Source organism: Athene noctua, chromosome 34 (assembly GCF_965140245.1).
Source record: "Athene noctua chromosome 34, bAthNoc1.hap1.1, whole genome shotgun sequence".
NCBI classification, from domain to species: domain Eukaryota; kingdom Metazoa; phylum Chordata; class Aves; order Strigiformes; family Strigidae; genus Athene; species Athene noctua.
This window is the reverse complement of record NC_134070.1, coordinates 313,323-336,446: the sequence shown is the minus strand read 5'-3', so window position 1 is coordinate 336,446 and position 23,124 is coordinate 313,323. Positions and strand designations below refer to the sequence as shown.

At 52.1% G+C, this 23,124-nt stretch overlaps 4 protein-coding genes across 4 annotated transcripts in view; 2 read left to right on the top strand and 2 right to left on the bottom strand.

The window, feature by feature from the left end:
- The window catches only part of LOC141972579 (uncharacterized), a 710,276-nt gene that overhangs the window by 437,743 nt on the left and 249,409 nt on the right, over positions 1 to 23,124 (top strand). The window lies entirely within an intron of this gene.
- On the top strand, positions 2,998 to 6,478 carry LOC141972611 (zinc finger protein RFP-like). The gene is made up of 7 exons (XM_074930531.1): positions 2,998 to 3,453; positions 4,141 to 4,236; positions 4,583 to 4,813; positions 5,006 to 5,028; positions 5,284 to 5,399; positions 5,587 to 5,616; positions 5,789 to 6,478. Exons 1-7 carry the CDS (start codon positions 3,034 to 3,036, stop codon positions 6,301 to 6,303), a joined length of 1,431 nt encoding a protein of 476 aa, XP_074786632.1. The 5' UTR covers positions 2,998 to 3,033; the 3' UTR covers positions 6,304 to 6,478.
- Positions 8,507 to 16,929, bottom strand: LOC141972541 (E3 ubiquitin-protein ligase TRIM39-like). The gene is made up of 4 exons (XM_074930435.1): positions 16,902 to 16,929; positions 13,089 to 13,269; positions 10,556 to 10,671; positions 8,507 to 9,027 (listed from the first exon to the last, which is right to left on the bottom strand). The coding sequence occupies exons 1-4, from the start codon at positions 16,927 to 16,929 to the stop codon at positions 8,507 to 8,509; spliced, it is 846 nt and encodes a 281-aa protein (XP_074786536.1).
- LOC141972608 (zinc finger protein RFP-like) lies at positions 16,574 to 22,356 on the bottom strand. Its single transcript, XM_074930528.1, has 7 exons — positions 21,693 to 22,356; positions 20,553 to 20,645; positions 19,544 to 19,774; positions 19,277 to 19,299; positions 18,792 to 18,907; positions 18,141 to 18,170; positions 16,574 to 17,669 (listed from the first exon to the last, which is right to left on the bottom strand). Exons 1-7 carry the CDS (start codon positions 22,128 to 22,130, stop codon positions 17,074 to 17,076), a joined length of 1,527 nt encoding a protein of 508 aa, XP_074786629.1. The 5' UTR covers positions 22,131 to 22,356; the 3' UTR covers positions 16,574 to 17,073.

The following is a 23,124-nucleotide window of genomic DNA, read 5'->3' as shown; positions in this document are numbered from 1 at the left end:
TTTGCAATCGCTTTACTCCCGCTGCGCTGACCTCGCACGCTCGGTTGGGTGCAGAAATGCGTTTCCACAAGCCTCCACCTGCTTTTTGTGCCTCGGTTTTGTTTTTTGGTTTTTTTTTTTAAAGCCCTCAGCACCCCCTCCCCGAGTTTCCTGCAAAGCCTCGGGGCTGTAGCAACAAGCCCCCAAATCCACCCAGATCTCGTCCTAAATTGGGATTTATTTTCCCCTCCTCCCCTCCATCCCTCTGCGGCTCTCCCAAAGGCAGCGTCCTTCTTCTTCCTCTTAGGCAAAAAAAAAAAAAACAACAAATCCCTCAATTCCATGGACCGTCGAGGCGGAGGAGCCGCTCCTGGTGCGGAGCCCTTCGCGTGCAGAAGCGAACGGGACTTATTTGCATGGGGGGGGGCCGAGGCTGGGTAACGAGGTGACGCGTTTTCTGAGAAGATCCATAAATAACGGCCCCCGCCGTTAACTTGTTTGCAAGTGGGTTTGGGGAGGGTGTCATAATTTTCCGCTGCAGAGCGCCGCGCACACGAACACTCAGACCGAAACCGGTGGAGCTGTTTCATACTCAAGACTTTTTCTTTTCTCTTTTTCTTCTTTTTTTTCTTTTTTTTTTTTTGTTAATCTGGAGTTAAGCGTTGGTTTAGTGGGGAATTAGAGGTGTAAAGGCTGATGTGGGGAGGGTCACCCCTGATTTTTGCATTTAGGGCTTTGCTTTCTCCCCGTTCTTCTTCCTCCCGCTGCCCCACAAGCCCTGGCAGCATCATCACCTCTTCCCCAGCACCAAAAGCCACGTTTTCACCCCAATTACCAACATGAGTCACACTACCAGAATAATCTCCCAGCGGTCGCCTGCAGCGGCTTTGCTCTTGGGCCTTGAAGCAGAGCTTGATGCGCCTGGAAAAGCATCTCCACACCCAGCAATATCGGTTGATTTTGCCAAGGCCTGAGGGCAGTGATGAGCATTAAAGGGCTTGGAACAGCCCCACTTGGGACTCCCCACCCCCTGCCCATGGCTCAGGGGTTCTGTTTAAGCTCAGTCCTGGGGTCTGGGCCTTTTCCTTGGAGGAATATCCGTGCACGGCTGCTGAGCCAGCCCTTCGTGATTCGTAACTCGATAAGGAAATTATGACTCCCTGAGAAAGTTCGGCGCTGCCTCTCGTAGGGTGGAGAAGACACGGGTGTCGTGGGTGTGTTGGATCTCATTATGGGTGCGGTGGAGATCTGTGGGTGCTAAGGGAGGCTGAGAAGCGAGGAAAGCATCTAAGTGATGCTGAACGTGGTCTTAAACAGCAACAAGCGACGGAGACGGGGAACCGTGAGGGGAGATTAAGTGGATCCATCTCCGTCGATATCAAACCGAAGCCTTAAGGCAAAACTCGCTAAAGGCTTGATTTGACCTTGGGGGTGACCTTGCTCAGCTCCTAAAGGTGGGTTGGGTGAAGGGTTTGTTACAACTAAAGTGAGCTGGGCATGGGGCAGGTTAAAAATAATGTCACCCCTCTCTAAATCAGCCCTTAATTGGCTGCGTGTAATCAACAGGGGCTATCGGTCTCAAGAGGGAGCTGGAGGCTCGGTTTTGAGAGACGGGACGATGTTTGCTCAAGTGCTTCTGTGCTGGGAAAAAAAAATAAATAAATAAAAGTGTAATTAATTAACGGTTTTCCGTGGGATTCTGCTTTAATTCCTTCAAGGCGCGGATACGGGGATGGGCACAACCGCAACGAGCCATCGGGCACAAACCGCCCTGCCTCGGTTTTCTCCTTGCTGCAAGTTTTTTGGCGCTGCTTCTTTTTCCCCCTAAAAATTTCTAAAAATCTAAATATAGATCGGGGGGAGGGATGTTTTTTGTTTTTTTTTTTTTTTTTTTTTCCTGTAGATCTCGCTTTCAGGGGATCAGCCAGATGAGGGGACAACTGAAAAATAGGAATTTTCCTTATTCCTAATTTCTTAATTTCCTTATTCCTAATATTCCTTATTTCCTAAGAAATTTCCTTATTCCTAATATTCCTAAATTCCTTAAGACAGGATTTTTTTTTTTAATTTTTTTTTTTTTTATTTTATTTTTTCTCAGCCTGGTTGATGCCTGCCTGCGCAGAGGGGGGGGGGGGAATCTGGCAGGATGGCGACAGCCAAAGCTACAAATGGGTCAGTTCAAATGCTAAAGAGGTTCAAAGCCCCCCCTTGGGTGCAGACGAGACTTTCCCAGAGGGGTGTAAGGACTAAGTGCTGCTCTTCCCACCAGGGAGCAAAGGATGAGGTTGCTTTTGGCGGGGGGCATCCAGCCCCCTTTTGTGCTGGAAATGGGATCCCTGGGGTGCTGGCATCTATCAGCACCGTGCTGATAAGCCAGGGCTTGGGAATTGCTCCTGATTTGCAATACAGAGGCGGGAGGATTTTAATGTCTGAGGCTGGAGGGGTGGAAGGATTTGATGGAGAAAGGGGAGGGGAAGGTGGCTGCAGACTTCCCAGGGTCAGCGGGAGCTGGTTGTGGTCCCGTTTCCTACCTCCCCTCTCTGCTTTTCCCCCCCCTCACCTTCAGACAGAACCGGCCCCGTGCCTGCCCCCAGCATCATTTCGTCGCCCAGGGGAGGGCAAGACCCTCTCCCCATCCTGGGACCCTCCTCTTGCCCCCGAGCCCCCACTTCTGCCTTCGCCCTCCCTCTGAAACGCAACCTCCTTCCCACGCTTTCCACGGACGCTCTTCCCCGTCTTTTCCACATCAACCCCCCTCCCCAAATCCTCTTGGTTCCCTTGCCCGGGATGTGGGGCTCCCCCCCCCCCTTCCCCAAGCTCCACAGGGCTCCTCTTCCCCATCCTTCCTCCCGGCTCTGGGTACCAGGACACCCATAGGGGCTGCGGGGACCCCCCCGGGGATGCAACCAGGAGGGCTTCGGCCATCACCTGCTCTCTCCCTTCCCACCCAGGCTCAGCTCTGGCTCTGCCCACCCTAGGGCCGGCCTTTCCCTCGCTCGGAGGAAAATGAAAGTGTTTGACGTCTCACAGTTCACACCGAGGGGGGCCCCCCCCATGGCTGCGCCGAGCCCCACCGCAGGGCTCCCCAGCGAAGCCTCCTGCCCCATCTGCCTGGAATATTTCCAAGACCCCGTTTCCATCCACTGCGGTCACAATTTCTGCCGGGCGTGCATCACCCGCTGCTGGGAGTGGTCCACGACGAATTTCACTTGCCCGCGGTGCCGAGAGACTGCGCCGGAGAGAAACTTACGGCCCAGCCGGGAGTTGGCGCGGGTGCTGGAAATCGCCAAGAGGTTGAGTTTGCAGGCGGCCAGAGGGGAGACGGTGGAGGAGGAAGGATGCGAGAAGCACCGGGAACCTCTGAAGATCTTCTGCAAAGATGACGAAGCCTTCATCTGTGTGATCTGCCGCGAGTCCCGGGCGCACCGCGCTCACACGATGCTTCCTGTGCAGGACGCTGTCCAGGAATACAAGGTAAAAGGGATTTTTTAAAATTTTTTTTTTATTTTTTCCCCATCTAGGAGCCAGACCGGCACCGTCAGGCCGTGATATTCCCCTCGCAGCACGTTACCATCAGGCTGTGAAACATCTCCCCCTCACCCAGGGCTGTAGGTTGGGGGGGCACAACTGTCGTGTCCCCCCTCTGGCTGTTTTGCCTCCGCGGCGAACTGGGCCCGTTTCAAGATGACGGCGTGGACACGCGTCGGTGCTTCTGCTGTCTCAGTTCTGTGAGAACGTGAAGCTCTGTGAATGAAAGCGAGGGGCGGGGGGGGGGAGGAAGTATTAATCCTCTTTTCCCCGCTGCAAAATTCAAGCCTTTGCCCAGCTCCGGTGCTTTTTGGACATCAGCTGATCCCACGGTGCTCGTTAAATCAGCAGGAACATGGGCTGGTAAAAAAAAAAGGGGATTTTTTCTTGCGGCATCAGCGAGTTAAATCATCTCAGAGAAAGGATCCAACGCAGGCAAGAGCGGGTGCAAAAACTTTTTTCCATTATGTGACATTTATTTCCATGTAAAGCGTTCCCAGGTCTTAAACTCAGGATCCTCCTGGACCAAGAGAGACTCAGGAGAAGCTCCGGAGTTGACCACAGCGCAGTCCCCTCCCCAAAATTTTTATTTTTTTTTTTAGAGACATAACCCCTTTTTTATTCTTCCCTCAGGGAGAAATCCAGGCTCGTCTACAAGCCCTGAAGGAAGACCGAGACAAACTCCTGGGATTTCGAGAGGTTGAAATGAGGAGAAACGGGGAGTATTTGGTAATTTATTATATTTTTTTTAAATGAGGAGGGAATGACGGGCTGGATGTGACTCTGGATTTAGAGAAGATGTTGTGTTGGGAGATCGTTCTGCTCTGCCGAGGTAGGGGGGGGGTCCCTTTCCAAGGCCCCGAGCAAAACGCTGCCTGTAGGAAAAAAAATAACGGGCAGAGCCTGGAGCCCTGCCAGGGGTTCAAGTGCTGAACGCAAAGAGAAAACTAAATAAATATATAAAGGATAGAGGATACTTGAGACGCTGCCTCTTCCCGGGTGCGCAGGCACGTGGGGGACTTTTGCTGCCCCCTTCTCCACCCTCCCCTTCCCTTCTCGTATCCCCTCCTCACAGGAGAAGACCGAAGCCGAGCGGCAGAGGGTTTTCTCCAAGTTTGAAGCGTTGCGTCTCTTCCTGGAGGACCACGCTTGTCATCTCCTGGCTCAGCTCGGGGGCCTGGAGAGGGACATCGAGAAAATACAGGAGGAAAACATCACTAGTCTGACCAAGGAGATCTCCTGTCTGGATACCTTGATCCAGGAGATGGAGGAGAAGTGTCAGCAACCAGCAAGCGAATTTCTGCAGGTGAGGGAGAAGGGAAGGGAGTCACATCGTCACCGCCTGGCTCCGGGCTGGTTTCTGACTCTGGGTATTGCCCCACGATGCAGCCGGACCTCGGGCAGGGCCACAATCCCTGCTGTTGAGGTTTCAGTAGATGTTTTACCGCCAAGAACCATTCACTGAGGGTTTTTTTCCTCTTCCCTCTCTTCCTTCCAGGACATCAGAAGCACCTTGAGCAGGTACGGGGCTTCCTGAGCTTTTCCTTCCACCCCCAGGCTGGGGAGGGAGGTTGGACTCTGTGTTAGGGCAGAAAAACCTCACCCAGAAGTCAAAGATTTGGCTTTGTGGACAGAGGTGTCTCTACCCGTCATCAGTTTTTATTAAATTTATTGATCAAAGCCTGCACCGGTTCCTCCGGGTGAGCGCAAAAGATTTCTCGGTGGTTCCCAGAGGAGACGCGTCCTCGCCTCGTCCTTCTGTTCCTCCTCCTCTAGGTTCGAAAAGGAAAATTTCCAGCAGCCCCCGTTGCTTCTGCCAGAGCTGGAAAAGAAAATCAGTCACTTCAGGGAGAAAAATATTGCTCTAGAGGAGACTCTGAGGACCTTCCAAGGTATTGAGGATGGGACGGTGGAACAAAACCTGTGCGGGCATCAATTAGAATTATTTCCTTAGGGTGTAAATTAGATTTTATTGGGATTGTGCGCGTGATCTCAGCGCGGCAGAACAACCTCTCTGCTTGCATGCGCGCACCCACACCCGCGTGTTATATCAGATAATGTCTCTTCTCCCCTCTCTAGACATCCTGATGTTTGAGCTGCCCGAAAAGAGTAAGTCCACATCTCCTGGGAGTGAGGGAGTGGGAAGGAGCCCGGGAAGGCTGAGCCCACCGTGGGATGGGCCATGAGTTTGGAGGGTCACCTGGGGAAGATGCCGCTGCGTCTGAAGGAGGCGATGAATGGGTTTGGCGTCCCTTGATCCTCTCCTCCCTGCTCCTTGCAGTGAGGGTGACCCTGGATCCATCCACGGCTCACCCCCAGCTCGTCGTGTCAGCGGACGGGAGGAGCGTGAGGTGGGAAGATGCTCGGCAGGACCCACCTCCTGAAGGGTCTGGGACCGATCCCTGCGTGCTGGGATGCGAGGGCATCACCTCGGGGAGGTGTTGCTGGGAGGTGGAGGTGACACCCAAAGGCTCTTGGGCCGTGGGGGTGGCCAGGGCCTCGCTGAAGAGGAGAGAGGAGACCCCCGCGAGCCCTGAGCCAGAGCTCTGGTCTATGGGTCTCTGCGAGGGTCAGTTTTGGGCTCTGACCTCCATCGAGCGCATCCCTCTATACCAGATCCAGGTCCCCAAAAGGGTCCGGGTGGCCCTGGACTACGAGAAGGGTCAGGTGGCATTTTTTGATGCCGATAAGAGAGCCCTGATCTTCACTTTCCCAGCGGCTTCTTTCAAAGGGGACAGTGTCCATCCCTGGTTCCTGGTGTGGAGCGAGGGCTCCCAGCTCACCCTGTGCCCCTGAAGCTCTCCCTTCTTCCCCAAACACAACTTTTGTGTCCCCAACATCCCGATTTCCAGCATTTTTGGAGGATTTCTCTCTACTAAATCGGCCTTTCTGGCCTCAGTTCCCCATCCTGAGTGATCCCAAGAGGTTTGGTCACCTCTGTGGGTCAGCGTCCCAAATTGGGGCGTTAGTGGCTGACAAAGGGAGCCCCACCAGCCCGGCTGTTCCTCTGGTCTTACGGTTTCAGGTGAAATAAAAAGATTTACACGCTGCAGTGTTCTTCCCTGTCTCGTTATTTGCTGCTGCTGGATGTCAGGTTCGAGATGGGGGGGTGGGGATTGGAGATTTGGGTGACTAAACCCCATTCCTGGTATTTGCACAGAGCTCGGGAGTTGATGTCTGCACCCAGAAAGATCCATGAGCCCCGTGTAGGTGACCTGGGACCATCCCTGGAAGCCACGGGCCACCCTGGAAGCCATGGGCCACCCTGGAAGCCACGGGCCACCCTGGAAGCCATGAGCCATCCCTGGAAGCCACGGGCGACCCTGGAAGCCATGGGCCACCCCTGGAAGCCATGGGCCACCCCTGGAAGCCACGGGCCATCCCTGGAAGCCACGGGCCACCCTGGAAGCCATGGGCCATCCCTGGAAGCCACGGGCGACCCTGGAAGCCATGGGCCACCCCTGGAAGCCACGGCCCACCCTGGAAGCCATGGGCCACCCCTGGAAGCCATGGGCCACCCCTGGAAGCTACGGGCCATCCCTGGAAGCCACGGGCCACCCTGGAAGCCACGGGCCACCCTGGAAGCCATGGGCCATCCCTGGAAGCCACGGGCCACCCTGGAAGCCATGAGCCATCCCTGGAAGCCACGGGCGACCCTGGAAGCCATGGGCCACCCCTGGAAGCCATGGGCCACCCCTGGAAGCCACGGGCCATCCCTGGAAGCCACGGGCCACCCTGGAAGCCATGGGCCATCCCTGGAAGCCACGGGCGACCCTGGAAGCCATGGGCCACCCCTGGAAGCCACGGCCCACCCTGGAAGCCATGGGCCACCCCTGGAAGCCATGGGCCACCCCTGGAAGCTACGGGCCATCCCTGGAAGCCACGGGCCACCCTGGAAGCCACGGGCCACCCTGGAAGCCATGGGCCACCCCTGGAAGCCATGGGCCACCCCTGGAAGCCACGGGCCATCCCTGGAAGCCATGGGCCACCCTGGAAGCCACGGGCCGCCCTGGAAGCCATGGGCCACCCTGGAAGCCATGGGCCACCCTGGAAGCCACGGGCCACCCTGGAAGCCATGGGCCATCCCTGGAAGCCACGGGCGACCCTGGAAGCCATGGGCCACCCCTGGAAGCCATGGGCCACCCCTGGAAGCCACGGGCCATCCCTGGAAGCCATGGGCCACCCTGGAAGCCACGGGCCACCCTGGAAGCCATGGGCCACCCCGGAAGCCACGGGCCACCCCTGGAAGCCACGGGCGACCCTGGAAGCCACGGGCCGCCCTGGAAGCCATGGGCCACCCTGGAAGCCATGGGCCACCCCGGAAGCCACGGGCGACCCTGGAAGCCATGGGCCACCCTGGAAGCCATGGGCCATCCCTGGAAGCCATGGGCCACCCCGGAAGCCATGGGCCACCCCCGTCTCCTGTCTGCTGGCATATTCCACCAGAGGGAAAGACACAGAGGAGAAAATCGTGTGGCTTTGGTTTTTTTTTTAATTAATAATCCACAGCATCAAGGTTTCACATATCCGACCTGGCGGCCGCAGGGTCCTTCGTTAGGGAGAAAGCGTCTGGTTTGGAACAAATGCACCAAGTGGGAGGTTAGGAAGGACAAAAAAAAAAAAAATTAAAGTCTGGACCCCCTGGGTTTGGAGGTGACCAGTTTAGATGGGGACATCAGACAGACCTTGGTAAAATTTGCCTTCCTACTACTGCCACTTTGAATTTTTTTCCCTTTTTACCGCTATTTCCCATTTCTGTGCCCCAGGATTCCCCCTTCCAGAGCTTTTTTCCACCTTTTGTCTCATTTTGTCAGGTTTATGTCTTCTCCTTGTGCACCAATCACCCAGTTTGAGGAAGAAAAGAAGAAGGAAAAAAAAAACAAGAAAGCTGAAGTCTCCTTTTCTTCTGTTCCTTGTAGCCTAGGGGGGAGTGTGGGGGGGTGAGTTTGTGCCCTAATTATGTAAAAAGTAAGGGGGGGGGGGTGCTGCTTTCCATGCTTCAGGGACACAACCTGAGCTGCGACCTGGCCCCCACCACCCAGAGCCACGGGCGGACCCTCTCCCCTGTGAATGAGGCACGTGAAAAAATAAACATGAGCCCCCCTTCATCGGCATCAAAAAAAGCCACCGTCCCTCCGGCGTAGTCCAGGTGGACGCTGACCCGCCGGGGCACCCAGCGGAGGGGTAGGAGGGTCACCTTGCGGGTGGTGAGCGCCCGGATTTGTCCCCCCCATTTCTCCACCCCCCAGATCCCCCCTTGGGGGCAGAGGCTGAGATGCCCCTTCCGACGGATGGACTCCCGGGCCACCCCCACAGCCCAATCCCCCCCGTCGCCCACCTCCACCTCCCAGCAATGCCGGCCGGCCACGAAACCCTGGCAACCCAACACGAAGGGCCAGTAGTCAAATCGCTCCGGGTTATCTGGCAGGTCCCGTTGCCCTTCCCCGCGTCTCACGCTCTTACGGTCCTCGGAGAGGATGAGGTCGGGATGAGCCGTGTTGGGGTCCAGGGTCACGATGGCTGTAGGGTGGGGGGACAGGGGTGTCAGAAGTAGGGATGAGCCCGCCCCCGGGGATGTGGGGGGGTTGGAAGGGGCCAGCAGGACCTGGGCTGGCACCTGAGGAGCAAAAACATCCCCAAGATGGAAGTGTCCCCAAGATGGAGGGATCCCCAAGATGGAAGGGTCCCCAAGATGGAAGCATTTGCAAGATGGAAGCATTTGCAAGATGGAAGCATCCCCAGGATGGAAGCGTCCCCAAGATGGAAGCGTCCCCAAGATGGATGTGTCCCCAAGATGGACACGTCCCCAAGATGGAAGGATCCCCAAGATGGAAGGATCCCCAAGATGGAAGCATCCCCAGGATGGAAGCGTCCCCAAGATGGAAGCGTCCCCAAGATGGATGTGTCCCCAAGATGGACACGTCCCCAAGATGGAAGGATCCCCAAGATGGAAGGATCCCCAAGATGGAAGCGTCCCCAAGATGGAAGGATCCCCAAGATGGAAGGGTCCCCAAGATGGAAGTGTCCCCAAGATGGAAGCATTTGCAAGATGGAAGCATCCCCAAGATGGAAGCGTCCCCAAGATGGAAGCGTCCCCAAGATGGATGCATCCCCAAGATGGACACGTCCCCAAGATGGAAGGATCCCCAAGATGGAAGCGTCCCCAAGATGGAAGTGTCCCCAAGATGAGGAAGGGTGCTGTACATGAAGCAGAAAAGGCGTTTTTATCCTTAAAAAAACATAAAGGAAAGGCAACAGGCTCACGCAGAAATCCTTGGCTACGTTGGGCCAATTACAAAAAAAAAAAAATTATGAGGGGAGGAAAAAAAAAAATTAAAAAATGAAGGGAAGCGATAAGTGGGATGTCCCCAGACCAGACTGGTTTGGCTGAGCACGTGGTTTAAAAAAAAAAAAAAAAAAAAAAAAAGAGCTAAAACCTGAAGACAGAGGGATGAATCGGGTCAAACCGTTTCCGTTTTTATTTCATGGAAATATTGAGGTTTCGAGGCAAAGGCTCAGCGCTGGTTTGTTGTTTTTTTTTTTACCTCCAGCGTTACGCGGAGCCTGCAGGGCTGAGAAAACTTGTTGGGTTTCTCTAATTTTTGGGGTTTTTTAAAATTTTTTCCTTCAGCGTCTATTTTTGGGGCCGCTTTGGGCATTTTCCTCTAACAGGTCCGGCTGCTCTCGCGTTCTCACGCTCAGCAGGAGCCAAGTTTAGGAACAGTTAAGCTGGAGGGGGACCCCAGCCCCCTCCTTCCTCCGTGAGCATCCTTCAGGAATTAAGACAAAACGTATTAATTAAGGGAAAGCTCAACGAAGCATTAAGCGGGCATCAAATTGACTTTTTTTTTTTTTTTTTTCTGACCAGGAAAAACCCTTTTCTCCTCCTCTCCTCCATCTCGGCGTTTCTCTCCGCAGTATTTCAGTTCCCAAAGTGTAACCGGAATGAGCTGAGGGCAGCTCAGCTCTTCCAGTTCTCCCCCTAAAATTTGGCCGGTCTAATTTTATTATTTTTTTTTTTAAATCCTCTTCAAGCCTTTCTCAGTACCTTGTAGCTTCTTCAGCGTTTCCTTCAGAGTGCTGTTCCTCCACGAGAAGTGACAGATTCTCTCTTCCGACTCTGGGGAAATATCCCCTGGCAGCTGGAAAGTCATTTTCCCACATCTGCAGAACAATAACAACAAAAAGCAACAAAAAAACATAAAAAAAAACCTCCAGCCAAACAAAAAAAACACCCACCCACCCAAAAAAAAACAAAAAAAAAAATCCCCAAAACCCACCCAAAAACCAAAATTACCCCTCCCAAAAAACCAACCAAACAAAAAAACCCTCAAAAACAAAAAAAACCAAACCCAAACAACCTCCCCAATGAAACAAAACAAACCCCAAACAAACAAAAGAACCAAAAAAAAAAACCAAAACAACCAAAAAGACCCCAAAAGACCCCAAACAAACAATTAAAAAACCCCCAAACCAAAATGGAACAAAAAAAAACCCCAAACAAACAAAAAAACCACAAAAACCCCCCAAAAAAACAAACAAAAAAAAGCCCCAAAACCCAAAAAAACCCAACCAAACAAAAAACTCCAAAAAGACCCCAAAAAACAAACAAACCCAAAAAAACCAAAATGAAACAAAAAACCCCAAACAAAAAAACCCCACAAAATCCAAAAAAACTCAACCAAACATAAAAAAAAACACCAAAAACCAACCAAACAAAAAACCTAAAAAAAAGACAAATAATAAAAAAAAACAATAAACCCCCCAAAAAACAAAAAACAACCAACCCCCCCAAATCAAACCAACAAACCCCAAAACTCAAAATGAAACAAAAAAACCCCAAAACAAACAAAACCCCCCCCAAAATCCCAAACAAAAAAAACGCACAAAAAACAACAAAAAAACCCTTAAACCCCCCAAAAACAAAAACCCCCCAAACAAACCAAAAAAAACCCCAAAAACCAACCAAAAAAACCCCCAAAAGACCCCAAAAAACAAACGCAAAAAACCAAAATGAAACAAAAAAACCCAAACAAACAAAAAACCCCCAAAATCGACCAATCAAAAAAACCCCCAAACCTCCAAAAAACAAACTAAAAAAAATTTAAAAATCAAAAAAAAACCAAACGAAAAAACCAAATCAACCCCCAACCCCCCCCAAAAAACAACAAAAAAACCCCCAAAAAACCCCAAACAAACCCAAAAACCCAAAACGAACAAAACAAACAAACAAACAAACCAAAAAACCCAAACCCTCACATTTTTCAGAACGACCGTCGCCATTTCAACAAATCTGATCTCGCCACAAACGACGTGATGGCGTCGCTAAATTTTTTTTTAATTTAATTTTATTTTTATTTCCCCCCCACCCACCCCCTTTGGCAACTCCTCAAGGAACCCAAACGTCCCCCTTGGGTTCATCTTTTTATCCTTTTTTTTTAATTTTTTTTTTTTTTTATCTAGACCGTGAGGAAGGTTTTGCTTGCGAGGAGTGGCCTAACGGATAAAGCCGAGACTTTGCCGTCAAATTAAAGCCCGGCTTTGCCACCTGGAGTTCGTTTTGAGGCTGAAGCTCCTTTTTTTAATTTTTTTTAAATTTTTTTTTTTAAATTTTTTTTTTTAATTTTTTTTTCCAGCCTGTGGCCCCCAAAATACCCCTCCAGACTTCCGCGTTTTCCCTGAAAGCGGAGGCGTATCCAGACGCTTTTTAAATTTTTTTTTCCCTCCGTCGAAAAACTTGAGAAAGATCCTTTGAGCGAGGCCACGTACCTGCTTTTCGCATCCTGCGGAAAAAAAGAGATTTTTCTCCTTAAACCACAGAAATTCTGAACTGATTAGCGGGGGACGGACCTCTCGGGTCTCTGCTCCGACCCTCCGCTCAGTCCCGAGTCTAGGCAAAGTCTAAATATGCAGAAAAATGGAGACGCCCCCATCTAGAGGGACCTTGCACCAGGGAGCCACCCCGCTGACAAAAAAAAAAAAAAAAAATCCTTTTTTTCCCCCCAAATCTAGAAAAAAAAAAATAAATCCGTCTCGCGGCAACCTGTTGCCTCTCATCCTTTCACCCTCATCCCGCCAGCCCGCTGCGGATTTCCGGAGCCCCCAGCAGCGCTAATTAACATCAACGGCCCCGTCCAGCTCCGCCTAAGACCCTGCCCAAGGCCCAGGGGCTGTTTAAGCTCAGCCCAGGGGTATTTAAGCCTCGGAGGAACGTGGCCGCAGACCCCGGGGATTCACCCCACGCGTCGCCCCCCCGGCTCTGCCCGTTGGACCCACGTGACGCTCTGGGTTGACCTGTTGTCCTATTTGGCTACCGGAAAGACGGGGTGAAGGCTCCTCAACCCGTAAGGAACCCCCAGCTTAAATTTTAAATTAAATTTTTGATTTAATTCCCCCTTTTTTATTTTTTTCAAATTTTTCCATCTTTCCAGGCCACAACTCTCCATCCCCTCACCCCCTTGGGTAAGATCTCCATGGGGACAAGGAACAAACTAGAAACTCGGAAAGCCCAAATAATTAATTCAGGAGCTGGTGGGAAGGACCCCCCCCCGGACAATTTTCCCCCTTGAAAAGCTTCGAACTGGCTGAATTCGCTCACCGGTTGCTTCTTCTCTTCTCGCCTTCGCGTCGGGGTGTCCAGCTGCGGAATCTCCTGCGAGAGTTTGGTGGCGTTTTTTGCCTGCCTCTTCTCAATCTCATTTTTCAAGTCTTGCAGCTGCGGCAGCAAGAAGAGCTCGTGTCCTCCTAGGCCCCGCAGCGTGCCTAAAACCCGAGCGCAGCCTGACAGAGCTCAGCTTCTACCCTCCTTTTTTTTTTTTTTTTTTTTTTTTTTAAGATGCGAAACAAAGGAGCAGCGGGGTGGGAAACACCACGAGGAATTGCCGGAAAGGCATTTCCCGCCGGAGGAGATCACCCACGGACCCAAATCGCTATTAATTTTTCGTGAATTCCGGGAGAAATCTGCGTGGAGGGAACTAAAAAAAAAAAAAAAAAAATCATACCTGATGCCAAAAAAAAAAAAAAAGCAACACAGGTTTGGGAGGAAAGACGCCGATAAAAGCCATGGAGACACGGATGAAGTTGGGTAGAACGTCATTGATATTCCTGGACTTACCAGCACGGAAATGGTGCGAAACAACCGAAAAAAGGTTAAAAAAATGACCCTAAAGTTGGTGTTTTACTACCCAAGGACTTGCTACCTACCAGATCCTCCAGCTTTCTGCGCTCCAGAGTCGCTGCCCTTCCTCGCAGACACCTTCTCTCTCCTCCTTCAGAAAATTTAATATCCGCCTGAATTTTTTTTTAAATTTTTTTTAATTTTTTTTTTTTTTTTTTTTAATCCGAAGAGAACTAAAAAAACCTGTTGTTTTTACGCCTTTGATGGGACTGGAGTTTTCCAGTTCCTTCCCAGCCCTGGGTAAAGCCGCCGCACCGAGTCAGCTCCTCGCTCCATCGTCTCCTGGGCAGGAGGTGGTGGCACCACCCTTGGCCTGATGTGCTGGGAGCAACTTTTTTTTTTTTTCTCCCTTGTTGATCTTCCAGCTTTTGATTCCGGGGAGTTTTTGAGGGCTGTCGCCTCGCTGCTGCTTTCATCCTTCTCTTTTTAAGGCTGGGCGCGAGGTAAAAACCGTCAGCGCTCCCAAGGAAAGGGCCGGAGGCGAAAAAAATCTTGAGGTCGGACAGGAGGGTGAGGAGCTCTTCAGGCTTGGTGGGACCATGGATGGGGAAAGCATGAAAAAATAAGGGGAAAAATGTAAGTGCTGGAAGAGGGGCTGTGACTTAATTTGCCGAACGGGCCGCAAATCGAGGTCGGTGGGACTCGGGGCACGAATGTGCCTGGAGCCGCCCAACCCTACGTGCCCTCCAAGAAGCTTTTTCCCGCCTCTGAGCTCACAGGGAAATTTTTCTAAGCAATTTAGAACCCACTGCTCCTTTTTTAAGCTCTGTGACTTTTTTTTTTTTTTTTTTTTTTTTCGCATGAGCAGCAACGGAGAGTTTTAGAACCAAGGTCACCGTGACCCCAGCCGAGGGGCTACCCAACCGAGATCATTCTCCCAGCCACAATCACTTGGCCAAATTTGGAGATGCAAACCTCATTTCCAGCGAATTATTATTCTTCCCAGCAGGAAAAACTGCCGCGGGGTGGAGTCGTTTGCTCTGGCAGAACTGGAAGCAAAATGCCCTGGAACCACTTCCCAGGGTACCAGCTCCTTTTATCTCAGGTGCTGACGGGTTGGGCGAGTGAGTCCCGCCGGAAAAATATCTCCAGAGCCGGGAAAACCAGCTGGGCTGGAGGCATCTGCCTCCTCGGGGATTTCTAGAGCCGAGCGACGCTCGGGGAGAGAGTTGGGTGGAGAGCAGAGACCTGGAGGGACCCCGCGGCCTGGGAAGAGACAGAGAACCGTCGATTCCTGCCCCCGAGGGAAGGCCAGAGTCGGGGCGAGGCCGTGTCGGACCCCCGGGAGGCGTGGTGGGACCGGGGGGGTTCGGGGGGGCCCGGCACCCACCCACAGACGACTCCTTGTGGAACGGCTCCAGGGCTTGGCCCTGGTTCGCTCAGGTTTTCATCTTCGGTCCTTCCTGCACTGGACACCTCGTCTAGTTTTATTCTTTATTCTTTATTCTTTATTCTTTATTCTTTATTCTTTGTTCTTTATTCTTTATTCTTTTTATTCTTTACTCTTTATTCTTTATTCTTTGTTCTTTATTCTTTATTCTTTTTATTCTTTACTCTTTATTCTTTACTCTTTTTACTCCTTATTCTTTATTCTTTACTCTTTATTCCTCTTTACTCTTTATTCTTTACTCTTCACTCTTTACTCTTTATTCTTTACTCTTTTTACTCATTCTTTATTCTTTACTCTTTATTCTTTATTCTTTACTCTTTGTTCTCTATTCTTTATTCGTTATTCTTTATTCCTCTTTACTCTTTATTCTTTATTATTCTTTACTCTTCACTCTTTATTCTTTACTCTTTTTACTCCTTATTCTTTATTCTTTTTATTCGTTATTCTTCTTTACTCTTTACTCTTTACTCTTTACTCTTTTTACTCCTTATTCTTTATTCTTTACTCTTTATTCTTCTTTACTCTTTATTCTTTATTATTCTTTACTCTTCACTCTTTATTCTTTACTCTTTTTACTCCTTATTCTTTATTCTTTGTTCTTTTTTATTCTTTCTTTTTATTCTGCCTCTCCCAGCTGCCTTTGGATCGGTGTCTGGAGACAAACCCAACACGCAGGATCATTCTCCTCCCTGGCAGAGACGTGACAAAGGGGATGAGATGGTAGAAAGAGCCAAAAAACCCACGTAACTTAAGGCTCTTTGCTCAAAAAAAAAGAGTAGCCCAGTAGCCCAGCTTGCCCTTTACTAATAAATCCTCATGCCTGAGCTCCTGCGGCCACGTCAGGCTGGTTGTGCAGAAGGGAGACGTCCACGCAACGCTCCAGGCTGGGGGGGTTGATGCCACGGGACAACCAAGAGCACAAAGCCACTGGCCGTGAGTCCGCCCGCTGTGGGAGCCCTGGGGATGGTGAGATGGGGCTTCATCACGAGGTGCCCACTCATAGCTCGTCTCTTCTTCTGAGCCCAGCGTCACCCCCTCCCTCCCTCTCTCACTTCTGGTTCCTCTTCTCGGTTCTATAATCAATAACGTGTGTTTCTTTCAGCGTTGCCTCTTCCTCTTTTGGGTTTCCTCGGAAGAAAACCAGCAGGTTTTGAGGGAATCGATGTCGGTGAGACAGGCAAAACCGCCAGAACTTGGATTTCACCAATCCACTCCAATCGCTTTTATTCTGAGGAAATATCTAACCGCCACGGCCGCGGCCTCCGGTACAATTTATCCCATTTTGTCTCTCCTGAACAGCCAACGGGGACAAACGGGATTTTCTTGGGAGTTATCCAGGAAGCTGGATGTGTATAAGGGTGTGGAAAAAAAAAATGTATTCTGGGTGGGTTTGTTTCCCTTTGCTGCAGAAGGGGCTGGAGGGCCACGGCGAGAAAGTGGGAAGGTAAACGACGTGTCCCCAACCTGTGCTGACCCAACGGCTAAGAAATCCAGGATAACGCATCCCTAGCGAGGCAGGAAGTGGGGAGTGCAAAACAAAATGTTCTTTTATTTAAAATAAATGTCAGAAAAGCAGAGATAGAGACCAGCTCCCCAAACGAAGCAGGTTTGGAGGGAAAGGCCACGTCCCTTGGCAGAACAGGCTCCGGCTCTGCCTCGCAGTTGGGTGTCAGCAAGAAAACTCTTTGGCAGGAGATTGAAACCGGAGGATTCGGTCTGTGAAAGGCAAAATAAATTTCCAAAGGCCACACGTCTGAAAGGCCCGAGCGCTCTCCGTCCTTCCTCAAACCCCTCGATGTTCCCTTCCTGCCGCCTCCATCACCTCACACCGGCCGATCCTTCCTCCTGGCCCCATCGCCCCTTCCGTGCCGTGGTGGAGGTGCCATCCCAAAGCTCCCCAAGGAAAAAGGGGAGAGGGGCAGCGCGTTCTCTCGGCAAGAAGCACGGCCAACATCACACGGGACACGTCCCTCCCGTTAGGCTCTGACGGACAAACAGCTCAAGGACAAATCCGGAGGGGAAACCTGAACCCTACCCAGTCCAGGGGGGACATCAGCTGCCCGCCCGTGGGCTGATCCTCCGATGGTTGGGTTTGGGTGATTTCTTGCAAACGAGCCCCAATCCCCATCTTGAACCAGGGGAAGACCCTCTCCCCGTTGAAGGAGGCTCTGGTATAAACCAAGATGGGGGTGTCATCGTCTGCGCTGAAAAATGCCACCCGCCCCCCTTCATAGTCCAAGGAAACCCATATCCTCCTGGGAAGCGGGTTCAGGCGCAGGTTGGTGCGGGGGGATACGAGGGAGTGATAAGCCTCCAGCGCCCAGACCCCCTCCTTGGGGGTGAAGCTCATCGGTCCCTTCCTCTTGAGTGATGCTCGGGCCACGCCCAGCGCCCAGACACCCCCCTGCCCCACCTCCACCTCCCAAAAATGTCTCCCTGAGGTGAAGCCCTGGCAACCCAGCACGCAGGGTTCAAAGTCAAATCTCTCCGGGTTGTCCGGGAGGTCCCGCTGCCTCAGCTGGCCCCTGGCTTGTTTTTGGTCCTCGGAGAGGTGAAGGTTGGGGTGAGCCGTGGCCGGGTCCAGGGTCACGTTGGCTGCAGGACAAGGGAGAACCAGAGTCTTGGAGGTAGGGCTTGGCCCCAGGAGAGGCTGGAGACGTTCCTTTTCCTCCCAGCATCTGGGACAAGCCCCATTCTCCTGCTTCTCCCTGCTCTGGATGTTTCAGGGTGGGGTATGGGCAGGTCTGGATGTCCCTGGGTGGAAGGAGAAGGGGGAGAGGACAAAGCATGGGACAGAGGAACAGGGGAGGGGGCTGGTGGGAAATTCACTGGGAGGGAAGGGGAAGCACAAATCCTCTTCTCAGGGATTCCCTTTGTCCAGGTCCCGGGGGGGGCGTTTGGCTTTGTTAGGAGCATATCTCCGCCATCACCCCTCCTTTCCTCTCCCGGGTGTGTGTGTGGGGGGGATTTGCCCTGTTTTTGCCATGGGAGTCTCTTCCACAAGCCATAAAAAAAGCCACCCCGCATTTTCTCCCCCCCCCCCCCCCCGCCCTAGCATCGACTTACTTGGCTCTTGCAATTTAAACATCAGGTTGTCTAAAGAGGAGAGAGATTTCACGGTATCAGGTTTAGGTGCCGGGTAAACTGGCTGTAGCTTAATCACGCGGGCTGGGAGGGGGTGAAACAGCCAACGGAGGGCTTGGGGAGGGGAAATACTGGGAGTGTGAGGGCTTGGCTGGGTGCGAAGGCTCTGGGCTGGTTTGTTCTGGTGCAAGCGGAGATGCTGGGGTCGCTACACAACTCTTCCCAAACCCCGGGGGAGATGAACCTCCTGGCCAACACCGACTCCCCCCCGCCCTGTAGCATCTCCTCCCTGGCTTTATACCCAATTTTAATTTTCCCACCAGCTTGGAAGTGACGGGAACAACCTCTCCAGCAGCTCTGAATTTGTTTTTCTCGTGGGAGGTGGGAGAGGAGATTCCTTTGCTGAGCTTGTTTTTCCCTCCTCTCCACTTCCCAACTCTTTTTGCCCCAAGGGGAAAAAACAAAATGAAACAAAACGCTCTCAGTGTCCTTCTCTGTCTAAAAGTTTCATCTGCGTTTATTTACGATGGTTATTAAGTGGGTTTTGCGTTCGCAGCCAGCACACAAGAGCCCAGTTCCTCCCAGCTATCAGGCGCACGAGGCAACGTGCCCTCTCCTAACCCTCCTCGGTACCTTGGCATTCCCTCAGCGTGCCTCTCACGACCACGTTTTTCTGAACAAAATCCTCGAGCCTTCTCTCCAGATCGGAGGAAATCTCCACCGGAGGGATGAACTTCATCATCTCACAACTGCAAAGAGAACAAAAGAGGGTAAAAAAAAAAACAAACAACAAACAACCCACACCACAAACCCGTGTGTGCTACCAATTGCTCGGTTTGTTCGCATTAAATAATCCAGGAGAAGCTACGGGATGGGCTGAGGCTGCTTATCCAGGAGTGAATAAAATCACCCTTCCCCTTGCCTTGGTTTTCTACAGTTTATTTCCCCCGGGGGCAGCCACCGAGCGGATGTTTCTGAACACAAAACACCGTCGTGGGAGGCCGAGCTACCGGCTGCGTCCATCTGGTTTGAAAACCCCGACCTCGGGGTGCACCCAGGTGGCAGCCAGCCCTCTCCAAGCATCAGAGCGTGGGGGAAGTGAGAAGGAGCCACGTTACCTGTCCAAGAGTCTTCTGATGTCCTAAAGGTGGGAAGAGAGAGGAGAGACGGTTGGGGGGAAGCGGAATGACAAGTTTTGCGTCTTCTTAACACAAGTTCTGTATTTTTATGGCCATGCAGTAGCAAAGGAGGACCCTACCCGTGCCATGGTCCCACCTGCAGCAACGCTACGCGACACCAGGGAGTTCCCGTGGGGCTGAATTCGGGCTCCCAGGTCTCAGGTTTTGCTCTACCCCCTCCTTTCCCCACCAGCTTTGGGGTCTCACCTGCAGGAATTCACTCGCCGGCTGCTGGAATTTCCCTTCCATCTCCCAGATCATGGTGTCGAGGTGGAACATCTCCTCCGAGACCTTCGCCACCGCTTCCTCCTGGACCCTGGTGATGGCCCGGTCCAGGTCTGCCAGCTGGGTCAGGAGGAGGTGCTCTTGGTCCTTCAAAAATTGGTGCAATTGCTCGAATTCACACACTGTCTTCTTCCCTTCGCTTTTGGTTTTGCCCTGCCGGGGTAAGAGATGAGGGCAAAGGGGATGAAAGAGGGGCAGGAGACCTCCCCACGCAGCAAAAAGCGTGGAGTGACCTCGCTACGACTCCGGCGCTGGAAAAAAAACTTCCCTCGGGGATTATTTTTACACCCTCCTCGTTCCTATTAGTGTCAACATCTCTGAGGGGCGCGACAACCCCGGACTTCTGTAGGAGGAATCGGGTGAAGCTCTGCAGGACGGGCAGGAGATGAGGGAAGGAGAGGAAGGGGGGGGGCTACAGAAAAATCTCCACCGTGCCCAAGGCCACCAGAATCTTGGGATCCGATGCCCTGGGTGATATTTGGGCAATATAAGGGTGAATTTAACAGCCAACCGTCCCGCTGGGGATTCGGGTAGTAGCAGGGCCCTGTTGGGGAGGCTTAGCCTGGAAGGAAACCAAAAGATAAAACAGCGACTGGGCTCTGTAAGAGGGAGATTTATAGAGTTTAGAGGGGAAAAAAAAAAAACAAAAAAAAAAAAACAACAAACTCTTCCACCTCTTCCAGCCCATTTTTCTATAGCAGCTCCCTGGCGGAGGGAGGGAGGAGCTGGGGTGTTATCTCCCCCACACAGGCTCCGGCTGCTGTGAAACCCCAGCGGATAAACACAAGGTTTGGCCGGCGCCCAAAGCAAACGCAACGCTCTGTCCACCCAAATACGCAAGATCTGGCCTCAAAATACACCAGCAATGCTGGGGTGGGGGGAGAGACCCACACGCCCCCCCCTCCACCAGCTCCTGCTGCAGGGCACCTACCAGGTACAAGCTCTTCCTCGCTCCAGTTTTTCTGCTTTGCAGGTATTTTTCTCTCTCCTCCTTTAAAGCTTGTAGGCGGGCTTGGATTTCTTCCTGAGGAAAAAGAAAATATGTTCTTGGGGGAGCCGGAAAAAAAAAAAAATTTAAAAATTAAAAAAATTCCTTTTTCTCCACTTCTGCCCTCGTGTTAGATGGGAGAGGCTTTGCCTAAACGCTGGCTCGTCTGCAAGGAGCAAAGCTGGGAGAGGAGGAAGATCCCCAAGCAACCTCCGATGTTTTGAAGATCTGTGCCAAAAATAAAATAAAACAAAAAAAAAAATGCAACCTGCAAACACCAACCTCGCTGCAAACCGGGGGGGGGGGGAGGAAATTCTGCAGAAGAGCAAAAACACCCACAGCCAGCAAGAGCCCGTGCCCCGGGGCAGCGTGTGGGAGCAAGATAGTGAGATTTCCCTCCAAAACTCTCACAGCTGCCAGAAATCGGTGGCTCTGGGGTAAATATCTCCCGTTTTTAACAACCCTCGGTGGATTTATTCAGTGCCCATTTAAATAAGAGTTTTCTGAACCAGCAGAAACCTTCAGCATCGGGCAACGTCACTTTTTGGTGAGGAAGAGGAGGAGAAGGGGTTTGGATCAGCAAGAAAACAGAAAAGGAGACGAGAAGGGGAAAAGACGGGGGGAAAAGTTATTTCTCTGCATTTAAAACTAAAGAAACTGAACGGGGGAACAAATACGCGAAATCGCCCTCGATGAATGATGTAAGCACGTTTAAAAAAAAAAAAAAATTGAATTCTTGGGTATTTTTACATGCTTTGAACACTTAGGATTGTATTTCAGGACAGTCGAGTCAATAGATTTCCAAGAGGAAAAAGGCCAGCAAGGTATTTTTTTTTTTATTTATCCCAGCCAGATGAATAAATAACCCCGATAGGAACATTGCAAAAAAAAAAACCAAAACAAAACAAATTAATATCTGTGCAACGAAACGCAAACAAGGAGGCGTGTGGGGAAGGGACACCCAAAAACCCACCGGCACCAAGGGATTGGGGTAAGCAGAAGCACCCGAACGGCTGCGTTTGACCCCCGGGACAGGGATTTCCCAAGATGCCGGGAGGTGTTTGTGCACCCCCCGGGCTTCACCTTATACTCCTGGGCGGCTTGTTCGACGGGGAGCACGGCGTGGGAGCGGTGAGCCTGGGAGCGGTCGCACACCACGCAGATGGGCCGTTGGTCCTCCTTGCAGAAGAGCTTCAGAGCCTCCTGGTGCTGCCTGCACAAATTTTCTCCTCCTCTTCCTCCTCCTTCTCCTTCTCCTCCTCTTCCTCCTCGTCGGCTCAGCTGCCGGGCGATTTCGGCGATGTTTGCCAGTTCTCTGCTGGGTCGGAAACTCTTCTGCAAAGTCGTCTGCCTGCACTGGGGGCAGGAGAAAGGGGCCTCCAGCCCTTCCCAGCAGCGGGCGATGCACGCCCGGCAAAAATTGTGGCCGCAGTGGATGGAGACGGGCTCTCGGAAATAACCCAGGCAGATGGAACAAGAAGCTTCGCTGCGCAAACTTTCCACCGGGTTCCGCCCCGCCATGGCTCTTCCCAACCTACCTCTGGGGCAGGAGCAAACAAGTTTCTCTCGGCGGGAGGAAGAGGAGGATGTTCCTTCTGCTGGCTCGGCCTTTTTCTCGTTGCAAATAGGGGGAAATCAACACACACACACACCCCCCCCCCAAGGCTTAACGCCACGGAACAGCGGCCCCGGGAGGCTCCAGAGGAGCGAGAAGAGGACGAGCGCACGCGACGCTTCCTCCTCGCCTCCCGCCGGTTTCGGTTCTTTCGTTGCCTTTCTGAGCCAGATGTGAGGCAGCAGATAAGAGGGTGCAAGGCCGGGCTGCTCTTGGGCGGGACCTGGATAGGCTGGAGAAGCGGTTGGGGAAAAAAAAACCAAAACAAAACCCTAGTGGTGGGATACCCTCTGCACCAGGACCAAGCGTGGAACAGGACTTCAAGGTCTTGAGGGACCCGGAGATGGTAGGAAGAGTTTACAGGGGAGGGATTGCTCCCCCCCACCAGCACGTGTGGGGCCATATCTGTGTACGGGGACCAGTTTGGGCCTTCCCAGTACAAGGTAGACGGGACCAGGTCATCCAGCTGGAGGGCAGGATGGTTGGGGAGAGATTGGAATTATCCAGCCTGGGAAGGAGAAGGATGGAATCGCCGCACCCGCCCGACAGAGATGTCAGAGCCAAACATCACTTTGTGATTCTCATTGTACATTTTTTTTAATTGTTTAATTACCCATTTACGCCGCTTAAACGGAGCTCCTGGGCCTATCCTTGCCCTGCTTTTATCTGCTTTCCTAGGCACCTGCTTCTGGGGACAGGACAAGGATCGATGGAGCTTCCATCTGAACCCGTGTTGTATATTCTCACGGGAAAAGTCCAATCTCCGGCTTAACTAAAGCCCGAACTGGGACTGACTGGAGACCAAGCTGGTGTTCGTCCAGTGCCTTCACAGCAAGTTTTGGGCTCTCACCTTCATATCGTCTCCATCTCCCCAGTCAGCGTGTCCAGGCTCGCGGTCTC